Source organism: Oncorhynchus kisutch, linkage group LG17 (assembly GCF_002021735.2).
Source record: "Oncorhynchus kisutch isolate 150728-3 linkage group LG17, Okis_V2, whole genome shotgun sequence".
Lineage (NCBI taxonomy): Eukaryota > Metazoa > Chordata > Actinopteri > Salmoniformes > Salmonidae > Oncorhynchus > Oncorhynchus kisutch.
This window is the reverse complement of record NC_034190.2, coordinates 22,569,964-22,583,992: the sequence shown is the minus strand read 5'-3', so window position 1 is coordinate 22,583,992 and position 14,029 is coordinate 22,569,964. Positions and strand designations below refer to the sequence as shown.

At 45.2% G+C, this 14,029-nt stretch overlaps 1 protein-coding gene across 6 annotated transcripts in view; it reads left to right on the top strand.

Annotated features, from left to right (window-relative positions):
• The window catches only part of LOC109908624 (triple functional domain protein), a 122,415-nt gene that overhangs the window by 27,967 nt on the left and 80,419 nt on the right, over positions 1–14,029 (top strand). For all 6 annotated transcript variants that reach the window (XM_031793332.1, XM_031793334.1, XM_031793336.1 and 3 more), the window contains exon 3: positions 12,061–12,135. In XM_031793332.1, the coding sequence (XP_031649192.1) occupies positions 12,061–12,135 (75 nt within the window). The remainder of the gene's footprint in view (positions 1–12,060; positions 12,136–14,029) is intronic.

Sequence of the window (14,029 nt, the reverse complement as noted above, 5' to 3'; positions counted from 1 at the left end):
CAGTCGCATTGATTACCATGCCACCAGTTTATTTATTCATTGTTTTATTTGACCTTTATTTAACTAGGCAACTTTTTATTTTTATTTTTTTTATTTTTATTTCACCTTTATTTAACCAGGTAGGCTAGTTGAGAACAAGTTCTCATTTGCAACTGCGACCTGGCCAAGATAAAGCATAGCAGTGTGAGCATACAACAAAGAGTTACACATGGAGTAAACAATTAACAAGTCAATAACACAGTAGAAAACGAAGGGGGGGTCTATATACAATGTGTGCAAAAGGCATGAGGAGGTAGGCAAATAATTACAATTTTGCAGATTAACACTGGAGTGATAAAAGATCAGATGGTCATGTACAGGTAGAGATATTGGTGTGCAGAAGAGCAGAAAAGTAAATAAATAAAAACAGTACGGGGATGAGGTAGGTGAAAAGGGTGGGCTATTTACCAATAGACTATGTACAGCTGCAGCGATCGGTTAGCTGCTCAGATAGCTGATGTTTGAAGTTGGTGAGGGAGATGAAAGTCTCCAACTTCAGCGATTTTTGCAATTCGTTCCAGTCACAGGCAGCAGAGTACTGGAACGAAAGGCGGCCAAATGAGGTGTTGGCTTTAGGGATGATCAGTGAGATACACCTGCTGGAGCGCGTGCTACGGATGGGTGTTGCCATCGTGACCAGTGAGCTGAGATAAGGCGGAGCTTTACCTAGCATAGACTTGTAGATGACCTGGAGCCAGTGGGTCTGGCGACGAATATGTAGCGAGGGCCAGCCGACTAGAGCATACAAGTCGCAGTGGTGGGTAGTATAAGGTGCTTTAGTGACAAAACGGATGGCACTGTGATAGACTGCATCCAGTTTGCTGAGTAGAGTGTTGGAAGCCATTTTGTAGATGACATCGCCGAAGTCGAGGATCGGTAGGATAGTCAGTTTTACTAGGGTAAGCTTGGCGGCTTGAGTGAAGGAGGCTTTGTTGCGGAATAGAAAGCCGACTCTTGATTTGATTTTCGATTGGAGATGTTTGATATGAGTCTGGAAGGAGAGTTTGCAGTCTAGCCAGACACCTAGGTACTTATAGACGTCCACATATTCTAGGTCGGAACCATCCAGGGTGGTGATGCTAGTCGGGCATGCAGGTGCAGGCAGCGACCGGTTGAAAAGCATGCATTTGGTTTTACTAGCGTTTAAGAGCAGTTGGAGGCCACGGAAGGAGTGTTGTATGGCATTGAAGCTTGTTTGGAGGTTAGATAGCACAGTGTCCAAAGACGGGCCGAAAGTATATAGAATGGTGTCGTCTGCGTAGAGGTGGATCAGGGAATCGCCCGCAGCAAGAGCAACATCATTGATATACACAGAGAAAAGAGTCGGCCCGAGAATTGAACCCTGTGGCACCCCCATAGAGACTGCCAGAGGACCGGACAGCATGCCCTCCGATTTGACACACTGAACTCTGTCTGCAAAGTAATTGGTGAACCAGGCAAGGCAGTCATCCGAAAAACCGAGGCTACTGAGTCTGCCGATAAGAATATGGTGATTGACAGAGTCGAAAGCCTTGGCGAGGTCGATGAAGACGGCTGCACAGTACTGTCTTTTATCGATGGCGGTTATGATGTCGTTTAGTACCTTGAGTGTGGCTGAGGTGCACCCATGACCGGCTCGGAAACCAGATTGCACAGCGGAGAAGGTACGGTGGGATTCGAGATGGTCAGTGACCTGTTTGTTGACTTGGCTTTCGAAGACCTTAGATAGGCAGGGCAGGATGGATATAGGTCTGTAACAGTTTGGGTCCAGGGTGTCTCCCCCTTTGAAGAGGGGGATGACTGCGGCAGCTTTCCAATCCTTGGGGATCTCAGACGAGATGAAAGAGAGGTTGAACAGGCTGGTAATAGGGGTTGCGACAATGGTGGCAGATAGTTTCAGAAATAGAGGGTCCAGATTGTCAAGCCCAGCTGATTTGTACGGGTCCAGGTTTTGCAGCTCTTTCAGAACATCTGCTATCTGGATTTGGGTAAAGGAGAACCTGGAGAGGCTTGGGCGAGGAGCTGCGGGGGGGGAGGAGCTGTTGGCCGAGGTTGAAGTAGCCAGGCGGAAGGCATGGCCAGCCGTTGAGAAATGCTTATTGAAGTTTTCGATAATCATGGATTTATCAGTGGTGACCGTGTTACCTAGCCTCAGTGCAGTGGGCAGCTGGGAGGAGGTGCTCTTGTTCTCCATGGACTTCACAGTGTCCCAGAACTTTTTGGAGTTGGAGCTACAGGATGCAAACTTCTGCCTGAAGAAGCTGGCCTTAGCTTTCCTGACTGACTGCGTGTATTGGTTCCGGACTTCCCTGAACAGTTGCATATCACGGGGACTATTCGATGCTATTGCAGTCCGCCACAGGATGTTTTTGTGCTGGTCGAGGGCAGTCAGGTCTGGGGTGAACCAAGGGCTGTATCTGTTCTTAGTTCTGCATTTTTTGAACGGAGCATGCTTATCTAAAATGGTGAGGAAGTTACTTTTAAAGAATGACCAGGCATCCTCAACTGACGGGATGAGGTCAATGTCCTTCCAGGATACCCGGGCCAGGTCGATTAGAAAGGCCTGCTCACAGAAGTGTTTTAGGGAGCGTTTGACAGTGATGAGGGGTGGTCGTTTGACTGCGGCTCCGTAGCGGATACAGGCAATGAGGCAGTGATCGCTGAGATCCTGGTTGAAGACAGCAGAGGTGTATTTGGAGGGCCAGTTGGTCAGGATGACGTCTATGAGGGTGCCCTTGTTTACAGAGTTAGGGTTGTACCTGGTGGGTTCCTTGATGATTTGTGTGAGATTGAGGGCATCTAGCTTAGATTGTAGGACTGGCGGGGTGTTAAGCATATCCCAGTTTAGGTCACCTAACAGAACAAACTCTGAAGCTAGATGGGGGGCGATCAATTCACAAATGGTGTCCAGGGCACAGCTGGGAGCTGAGGGGGGTCGGTAGCAGGCGGCAACCGTGAGAGACTTATTTCTGGAGAGAGTAATTTTCAAAATTAGTAGTTCGAACTGTTTGGGTATGGACCTGGAAAGTATGACATTACTTTGCAGGCCATCTCTGCAGTAAACTGCAACTCCTCCCCCTTTGGCAGTTCTATCTTGACGGAAGATGTTATAGTTGGGTATGGAAATCTCTGAATTTTTGGTGGCCTTCCTGAGCCAGGATTCAGACACAGCAAGGACATCAGGGTTAGCAGAGTGTGCTAAAGCAGTGAGTAAGACAAACTTAGGGAGGAGGCTTCTGATGTTGACATGCATGAAACCAAGGCTTTTTCGAACACAGAAGTCAACAAATGAGGGTGCCTGGGGACATGCAGGGCCTGGGTTTACCTCCACATCACCCGCGGAACAGAGAAGGAGTAGTATGAGGGTGCGGCTAAAGGCTATCAAAACTGGTCGCCTAGAGCGTTGGGGACAGAGAATAAGAGGAGCAGGTTTCTGGGCATGGTAGAATATATTCAGGGCATAATGCGCAGACAGGGGTATGGTGGGGTGCGGGTACAGCGGAGGTAAGCCCAGGCACTGGGTGATGATGAGAGAGGTTGTATCTCTGGACATGCTGGTAGTAATGGGTGAGGTCACCGCATGTGTGGGAGGTGGGACAAAGGAGTTATCAGGGGTATGAAGAGTGGAACTAGGGGCTCCATTGTGAACTAAAACAATGATAACTAACCTGAACAACAGTATACAAGGCATATTGACATTTGAGAGAGACATACAGCGAGGCATACAGTAATCACAGGTGTTGAATTGGGAAAGCTAGCTAAAACAGTAGGTGAGACAACAGCTAATCAGCTAGCACAACAACAGCAGGTAAAATGGCGTAGACTAGGCAACGGGGCCAACAGATAAAACAAACAAGCAGAATGGAGTACCGTGATTTATGGACAGTCCAGCGTGCATCAGCTATGTAGCCAAGAGATCAGTGTCCAGGGGGCAGCGGTGGATGGGGAAGGGAAGCTGGACTGGCGAGTGTTATCCAGGTTAAAAAAACGAACAATGACTAAATAGCTTGTAGCTAGTTAGCTGGTTAGCTTCTGGAGGTTCTTGAGTGTGTTCTAAAAATAAATAAAAAATAATAGCGATTCCGTATCACATTGGGTGAGGCAGGTTTCCGGAAGGTATAAACAAATTAAAAGTCAAAAGAGATAGAAAGTAAATATGGGTCCGGTGGGCGTTTGGGACGCGGCGATTCAGGCGGTTAGCAGGCCTGTGCTAACAAGCTAACAGTTTGTAGGCCCGGGCTAGACAAGGTAGCAGTTAGCGGACCGGAGCTGGACAAGCTAGCAGTTAGCAGGCCGAATTAGCAAGCAGGGAGATAGCGAGGGCTAGAGAGTTAGCCTTTGGGGGACGTCGCGATGGGGTGAGTCTGTTTATTCCTCTTCATGCGGTGACATCGATAGACCGGTCGTGGGCCCAGGTATTGTAGCTCAGGAGTATGCTACGGTGGTAGCGCAGGCCGGGCTAGCTTCAAGCTAAGTGGGTGGAAACGCTAGCCAGGGGTAATCATCCAGGGTTGCAGTTTAGCTAGATAGCTAGTTGTGAAGATCCAGCGTATTTGGAGGCTTAGGTTTAGCAAAATGTTTTTAAAGGGATAGCTATGTAAAAAACGAAAAATATGTAAAAAAAAACGAAAAATAAACAAAATATAAACAAAATATACAGGGACACGACACGACAGGACGACTTACTGCTACGCCATCTTGGAATAACTTGTGTCTTGTCATTCCCAGTGGAACAGGACATCAGTTCCATTGATCATTTTGTTGTTATGTGTCTCTCCCTGCATCTCTCACTCATCTCTTTCTTTCCCCTGTTGTCACCATACGAAGGTATCTATTTTGTATGGAATATATATATAAAGGTAATTTAATATAAGATTGGTCTTAAAGATACATGTGCTGATGATTTTTTTTTTTTCCTAAATAAAGACATTTCAGGAAGTATACATTGTTAATATAAGTGGAGAAGGTATGATACAACTGACGTCATCATGATCATGAGCTACACAGTGTGAGGAACAGTGTTCACTGGGAGTACTGAAAATCAAATCAAATTTTATTTGTCACATTCACATGTTTAGCAGATGTTATTGCGAGTGTAGCGAAATGCTTATGTTTCTAGGTCCAACAGTGCAGTAATATCTAACAGTAATAGCTAACAATTTCACAACAATACACACAAATCTAAAGTAAAGGAATGGAATTAAGAATATATAAATATTTGGGTGAGCAATGTCAGAGCGGCATAGTATAAGATACAGTAGAATAGGATAGAATACAGTATGTACATATGAGATGAGTAAGGAAAAATATGTAAACATTATTAAAGTGACTAGTGTTCCGTTATTAAAGTGGCCAGTGTTTCCAAGTCCTATGTATATAGGGCAGCAGCCTCTAATGTGCTAGTGATTGCTATTTAACTTGATTTAACAGTCTGATGGCCTTGAGATAGAAGCTGTTTTTCTCTCGGTCTCTCGGTTCCAGCTTTGATGCACCTGTACTGACCTCGCCTTCTGGATGGTAGCGGGGTGAGTAGGCAGTGGCTCGGGTGGTTGTTGTCCTTGGTGATATTTTTGGCCTTCCTGTGACATCGGGTGTTGTAGGTGTCCTGGAGGGCAGGTAGTTTGCTCCCGGTGATGCGTTGGGCAGACCGCACCACACTCTGGAGAGCCCTGCGGTTTCGGGCGGTGCAGTTGCCGTACCAGGCGGTGATGCAGCCTGACAGGATGTTCTTAATTGTGCATCTGTAAAAGTTTGAGGGTTTTAGGTGCCAAGCCAAATTTCTTCAGCCTCTTGAGGTTGAAGATGCGCTGTTGCACCTTCTTCACCACACTCTGTGTGGGTGGGCCATTTCAGTTTGTCTGTGATGTGTACACCGAGGAACTTAAAGCTTTCCACCTTCTCCACTGTGGTCCCGTCGATGTGGATAGGGGGGTGCTCTCTCTGCTGTTTCCTGAAGTCCACTATCAGCTCCTTTGTTTTGTTGAAGTTGGGTGAGAGGTTATTTTTCTGGCACCACACTCCCAGGGCCCTCACCTCCTCTCTGTAGGCTGTCTCGTCAGTGTTGGTAATCAGGCCCACTACTGTTGTGTCATCTGCAAACTTGATGATTGAGTTGGAGGTATGTGTGGCCACACAGTCATGGGTAAACAGGGAGTACAGGAGGGGGCTGAGGACGCATCCTTGTGGGGCCACAGTGTTGAGTATCAGCAAAGTGAAAGTGTTTTTTCCTACCTTCACCACCTGGGGGGCGGCCCGTCAGTATGTCCAGGACCCAGTTGCACAGGGTAGGGTTCAGACCCAGGGCCTCAAGCTGAATGATGAGCTTGGAGGTTACTATGGTGTTGAATGCTGAGCTAGAGTCAATGAACAGCATTCTTACATAGGTATTCCTCTTGTCCAGATGGGATAGGGCAGTGTGCAATGCGATTGCATCGTCAGTGGATCTATTGGGGCCATAAGCAAATTGAAGTGGTTCTAGGGTGTCAGTTAAGGTAGAGGTGATATGATCCTTGACTAGTCTCTCAAAGCACTTCATGATGACAGAGGTGAGTGCTACTGGGCGATAGTCATTTAGTTCTGCCTTTTCCTTTGCTTTCTTGGGTACAGGAACAATGGTGGACATCTTGAAGCAAGTAGGGACAGCAGACTGGGATAGGGAGAGATTGAATATGTCCGTAAATACTCCAGCCAGCTGGTCTCGGAGGACGCGGCTAGGGATGCCGTCTGGGCCGGCAGCCCTGCGAGGGTTAATACACTTAAATGTCTTACTCATGTCGGCCACGGAGAAGGAGAGCCCACAGTCCTTGGTAGCGGGCCTTGTTGGTGGCACAATCCTCAAAGCGGGCGAAGAAGGTGTTTAGCTTGTCTGAAATCAAGACGTCGGTGTCTTTTATGTTGCTGGTTTTCCCTTTGTAGTCTGATTTTCTGTAGACCCTGCCACAAACGTCTCGTGTCTGAGCCGTTGAATTGCGATGCCACTTTGTCTCTATACTGACGTTTTGCCTGTTTGGTTGCCTTTCAGAGGGACTAACTACACTGTTTGTATTCAGCCATATCCCCAGTCAGGTTGCCATGGTTAAATGCGAGGGTTTGTGCTTTCAGTTTTGTGCGAATGTTGCCATCTATCCATGGTTTCTGGTTAGGGTAGTTTTTAATAGTCACAGTGGGTACAACATCTCCTATAGACTTCCTGATAAACTCCGCCACCATATCAGTGTATTCATCAATATTATTCTCGGAGGCTACAGGAAGCATATCCCAGTCCGCGTGATCAAAACAATCTTGAAGCGTGGATTCCGATTGGTCAGAGCAGCGTTGAATAGTTGAGTGTTTTAGCGGCACGAGTACTACAGTCAATTTGTTGATAGAACTTAGGCAGCCTTTTTCTCAAATTTGCTTTGTTAAAATCTCTAGCTACAATAAATGTGGCCTCAAGATATGTGGTTTCCAGTTTGCATATAGTCCAGTGAAGTTCTTTGAGGGCCGTCGAGGTATCGGCTAGAGGTAGGACACACACGGCTGTGACTATAACCGAAGATAATTCTCTTTGGAGATAATATGGCCGGCATTTGATTGTGAGGTATTCCAGGTCGGGCGAACAAAAGGACTTGAGTTCCTGAATGTTATCACAATCACACCATGAGTCGTTAATCATGAAACATACACCTCTTCTTACCGGAGAGATATTTATTCCTGTCTGTGCAATGAACTGAGAACCCAACTGCCTGGACGGACTCAGACAGTATATCACGGGAGAGCCATGTTTCCATGAAACAGAGTATGTTACAATCCCTGATGTCTCTTTGGAAAGAAATCCTCACCCTGAGCCCGTCAACTTTATTATCCAGAGACTGAACATCAGTGAGTAATATACTTGGAAGTGGTGGGTGTAACGGTTTTCTTCTGGTGAAAGAGAGGCGGACCAAAATGCAGCGTGGTGGTTATTCATGTTTAATTTATAAAGACACTATACATGAATAAACTAACAAAAACAATAAACGTGCGAAAACCTAAACAGTCCTATCTGGTGCAAACACAGAGACAGGAACAATCACCCACAAAACCCAACACAAAACAGGCTACCTAAATATGGTTCCCAATCAGAGACAATGACTAACACCTGCCTTTGATTGAGAACCATATCAGGCCAAACATAGAAATAGACAAACCAGACACACAACATAGAATGCCCACCCAGCTCACGTCCTGACCAACACTAAAACAAGGAAAACACATACGAACGATGGTCAGAACGTGACAGTGGGTGGTGTGCGCACCTCCTAAGTCAGTTTAGAAGACCACTCCGAGTACCTCTACTCTGCCAACGTTGTTTTGGATCGGCCTCTGGAATCAGTTCAATTGCCCTGGGGGGGACGAACAATGGAATCTGAAAGTTGAAAGTTGTATTCCTAGTCGTAATGCTGGTAGTGCTGAGGAGTTACTGCCACTCTGCCACTCTGATATCAATTAGTTCTTCCCGGCAAAAAATTATCAGCTAATCAGAAATAACACATTAAAAAAATTATCTAGAAACACAGCAGCCCTCTCTGTCGGTGCCATTTTCCAACTTTTTTCCCAATTGAACACACACCTGTAGTGTGAGAAACAGTGTTAACTGGGAGTACTGAATACACACAGACACAGTGTGAGGAACAGTGTTAACTGGGAGTACTGAATACACACAGACACAGTGTGAGGAACAGTGTTTACTGGGAGTACTGAATACACACAGACACAGTGTTAACTGGGAGTACTTAACACACACAGACACAGTGTGAGGAACAGTGTTAACTGGGAGTACTGAATACACACAGACACAGTGTGAGGAACAGTGTTAACTGGGAGTACTGAATACACACAGACACAGTGTGAGGAACAGTGTTAACTGGGAGTACTGAATACACACAGACACAGTGTGAGGAACAGTGTTAACTGGGAGTACTGAATACACACAGACACAGTGTGAGGAACAGTGTTAACTGGGAGTACTGAATACACACAGACACAGTGTGAGGAACAGTGTTAACTGGGAGTACTTAACACACACACACAACCCCCTCTGAGGGAGGATATAAAGGTAGAGGTGCTAAGAATAAAGTTTGCTGTGTGTCCTCACTCTCACTACTTTCATGAACTCCAAACTCTACACCGAAAACCAGTATATCCCCAGATGGAACAATGGGCAACAAATCAAGAACACAAATGTACATAGTTAACTATTTTGACAGGACCTAATGCATATTACAATATCATTATCATATGGTGAGGGAACACGCCTTCAGAATGAAGAATCCATAAACCCCAGACCAATTTCAAAAAAATCTGTGATGTCAGTGGGCACGCAGAAGTAGAGGAGTTGATACCGGCGAATGGACAGATCATGAAAGTCAGCAAATTTCTCCACATCTGAAAGATCAAGTGACTAATATCTGTCACATATTCGATACCAGAACCTTATATAATGGACGTATATTGCTGCAGACGCTTTCGCTGTTTTGATCCGATTCAAATGGACCGGGATCAACAACTTGCTAGCATTCGGTAATGATGTGCCCCATGCTCGAGACGTTAGCAAGCTAGATTCAAATTAAATGTGTTGTCATTACTTGAGAAAAAAATCTATCGATTTGAGAACAAAATCAGTGGTGATTAATGCTGACTACTGTCAATACATTTTTTAACTAGGCAAGTCAGTTAAGAACAAATTCTTATTTTCAATGACAGCCCCTTGTTCAGGGGCAGAACGACAGGTTTTTACCTTGTCAGCTCGGGGATTCGATCTTGCAACTTTTTGGTCACAAGTCCAACCCTCTAACCACTCAGCTACCTGAGGTTCCCCAAGTGCTGTCACAGAGCAATTGACAGAAATCAAATGCACATAAAAAAGCCATTCTACTTGTAAAATGCGGTGAAATAAGATTGGGCAGTTTTTGGGCAGTTATTGGGCAGTTATTGGGCAGTTATTGAGCTGTTTTGTAACAGTTGTTTGTTTGTTAAAGTGTTTCATACACTCCATTTGAACTTTCATCACACACTTCTCATCAGTGTCCGATCAACACACGCAACCATTTCAGACCATGTTAGCGCAATGGCTATTGGGCAAACCATCTCCACACTCTTAGGTGGATTGACTTGGCAATCCAATCTGATGTTTGAATCTGATTTTATACCCCCTCACAGAAGGAAAGACAAATGAGAGAAAGATGGAAAGAGAGACAGGATGAGAGTAAATGATAGATCATTATTTTCTTGTCACCTCAGAGATAGGAGGATTGTCTCCATAAACACTCCCACAATGCCTGTGAGGGGAGGGAAGCCATGCAGTATACTACCAACCCCCAGGTGTGTGTGTACTCGCCCCCAAGCTCTAAATGTATGGCCCAGGATTAGCTACACGATATACGCTTCTTTCTATAATGAGTGTGTCTGGGTGTGTGTGTCTGGGTGGGCGTGTGTGTGTGTGTGGGTCTGTGCTCACTTACTCCTCTGTGAGGCGCTGTAACATTGCAAAAGAGAGTAATGACATCATCATCTCTCTCTTCTCTCTCTGTGTGTGTGTAATGTGTTGTGTTGTCCTGGATAACTCTAAGGACACAGATGTATGAGTTTGCAGGGACAGAGGGAAGAATGGAGGGCAGAGCGAGTGAGAGAAATAGAGAGGGGAGAAGGGAGGGAAATAGAGAGGGGAGAAGGGAGGGAAATAGAGAGGGGAGAAGGGAGGGAAATAGAGAGGGGAGAAGGGAGGGAAATAGAGAGGGGAGAAGGGAGGGAAATAGAGAGGGGAGAAGGGAGGGAAATAGAGAGGGGAGAAGGGAGGGAAATAGAGAGTGGAGAAGGGAGGGAAATAGAGAGGGGAGAAGGGAGGGAAATAGAGAGGGGTGAAGGGAGGGAAATAGAGAGGGGAGAAGGGAGGGAAATAGAGAGGGGAGAAGGGAGGGAAATAGAGAGGGGAGAAGGGCTGTGGTGGCATAAAAAATCCATCATATAGTCTTAGCCCCGAGCTAACACTTCCCTTTCTAACCTGAAAACAGGTCTTTGTTACAGTGGGAGTCCCTATTTCTATAGCCTCACTGCTTCCTGTGTGTGTTTGTGTGTGTGTGTGCGTGTGTTCTTGCCTTATACTCTTCAACAGTTAATCCAGCCAGACAAAATCAATGGTATGAGATCCTACGACTACAGAGGCTTACTGGATATCCTATCTAAAAACATTGACCCCTAGTGGTCTGAATATTGATTTTGATCTCAGGCCCTTTTTATGAACAATTCTCTCTTTTATGAACAAGTTCCCCTGGTTGATGATACTTATTATGCATTATGGTTGAACCAAAAGATTACATGTAACATTTCTTTTTTATGAAATGGGAAACAATTGAATTTCTATGTGAAATTGAATTGGACAATGATGTATGTTGATGCTAATATTATGTACAATATTCAGTTATGTTTCCATATGATGACAGTGGCCTAATGTGTTCAATGTGCCGTGACCTGTTGTTTTTTGTCTGTTTCGTTCAGTTCATTCTAATTAACTTAATGGTTATGACACACCCCTCCCTATTGTCATTGGTTGCACTAGTTGCACTAGTTGCACTGTTTGTCTACATAACCTTGTACAAGCATTCATGGCATTTCCCTGAAGAAGACACATTGATGCTGAAACGTTGGTGATCGACCCAGTAAATGACTGGGAGTTTATATATGGAGTGTGCCACTCTCTTTATTTGTATATCTTCTAGTTTATTCGCCTTTAGTCAGCACCTCTACATAAAATCATTTTCTCTGGGTGTGCGCCAGCTCATGTCTTTTCTTTGACTATGATGCTGACATAATCAACCTCCTATTCCCTATACTCAAGTAAGAAATACAAACTCAGACATTTGAATTGTTAAACAAGGTGGATAAAACTAGGCCTATTTTTCCTGAATCCTTTCGAAGGAAGAAGAGAGGATTTGAACATTTTGCTCTGTCATGTTTCTATGTGATTTTTGATCCTAACCCTTCTGCCATTCCTTCTCTCCTTCCCTCTCTTCTCTCTCTCTCCAGGTTTTCGCAGAAATGAAGACATGAGAGCGATGGAGGTGTTGCCTATTCTGAAGGAAAAAGTTGCCTTCCTATCAGGTGTGTGTGTGTGTGTGTGTGGGTGTGCGTGTGCGTGCGTGTGTGTGTGTGTGTGTGTGTGAGAGAGAATCGTCCTTGTTTCTTTCTTCATAAACCAAGCTAATGGAACCTGACACATTGGCTACTTAGAGCTTTACACACTTACAGCTCCCAGGCATGGAATTACACACATGCACACTCTCTGAGTGTGTGTAATTATCAAATCAAATGTATTTATATAGCCCTTCGTACATCAGCTGATATCTCAAAGTGCTGTACAGAAACCCAGCCTAAAACCCCAAACAGCAAGCAATGCAGGTGTAGAAGCACGGTGGCTAGGAAAAACTCCCTAGAAAGGCCAAAACCTAGGAAGAAACCAAGAGAAGAAACCTAGAGAGGAACTCTCTCTCCGAGAGAGAGAGAGAAAGAAAGAGAGAATTAAGAGAGGGCATACTTAAATTCACACAGGACACCGGATAGGACAGGAGAAGTACTCCAGATATAACAAACTGACCCTAGCCCCCCGACACATGAACTACTGCAGCATAAATACTGGAGGCTGAGACAGGAGGGGTCAGGAGACACTGTGGCCCCATCCGATGACACCTCCGGACAGGGCCAAACAGGAAGGATATAACCCCACCCACTTTGCCAAAGCACAGCCCCCATACCACGAGAGGGATATCTTCAACCACCAACTTACCATCCTGAGACAAGGCCGAGTATACCCACAAAAATCTCCGCCACGGCACAACCCAAGGGGGGGCGCCAACCCAGACAGGAAAATCACATCAGTGACTCAACCCACTCAAGTGACGCACCCCTCCTAGGGACAGTATGAAAGAGCCCTAGTAAGCCAGTGACTCAGCCCCCTGTAATAGGGTTAGAGGCAGAGAATCCCAGTGGAAAGAGGGGAACCGGCCAGGCAGAGACAGCAAGGGCGGTTCGTTGCTCCACAGCCTTTTCTAAAAATGTTGAGAGGAATGGAAGATTCGATATAGGCCGGTTAGTTTTTTATATTTTCTGGGTCAAGGTTTGGCTTTTTAAAGAGATGCTTTATTACTGCCACTTTTAGTGAGTTTGGTACACATCCGGTGGATAGAGAGACATTTATTATGTTCAGCATAGGAGGGCCAAGCACAGGAAGCAGCTCTTTCAGTAGTTTAGTTGGAATAGGGTCCAGTATGCAGCTTGAGGGTTTAGAGGCCATGATTATTTTCATCATTGTGTCAAGAGATATAGTACTAAAACACTTGAGTGTCTCTCTTGATCCTAGGTCCTGGCAGAGTTGTGCAGACTCAGGGACAACTGAGCTTTGAAGGAATACGCAGATTTAAAGAGGAGTCCGTAATTTGCTTTCTAATAATCAGGATCTTTTCTTCAAAGAAGTTCATGAATTTATTACTGCTGAAGTGAAAGCCATCCTCTCTTGGGGAATGCTGCTTTTTAGTTAGCTTTGCGACAGTATCAAAAAGGAATTTCTGATTGTTCTTATTTTCCTCAATTAAGTTGGAAAAATAGGATGATCGAGCAGCAGTAAGGGCTCTTCGGTACTGTCTTTCCAAGCTAGTCAGAAGACTTCCAGTTTGATGTGGCGCCATTTCCGTTCCAATTTTCTGGAAGCTTGCTTCAGAGCTCGGGTATTTTCTGTATACCAGGGAGCTAGTTTCTTATGAGAAATGTTTTTAGTTGTTAGGGGTGCAACTGCATCTAGGGTATTGCGCAAGGTTAAATTGAGTTCCTCAGTTAGGTGGTTAACTGATTTTTGTCCTTTGGCGTCCTTGGGTAGACAGAGGGAGTCTGGAAGGACATCAAGGAATCTTTGTGTTGTCTGTGAATTTATAGCACGACTTTTGATGTTCCTTGGTTGGGGTCTGAGCAGATAATTTGTTGCAATTGCAAACGTAATAAAATG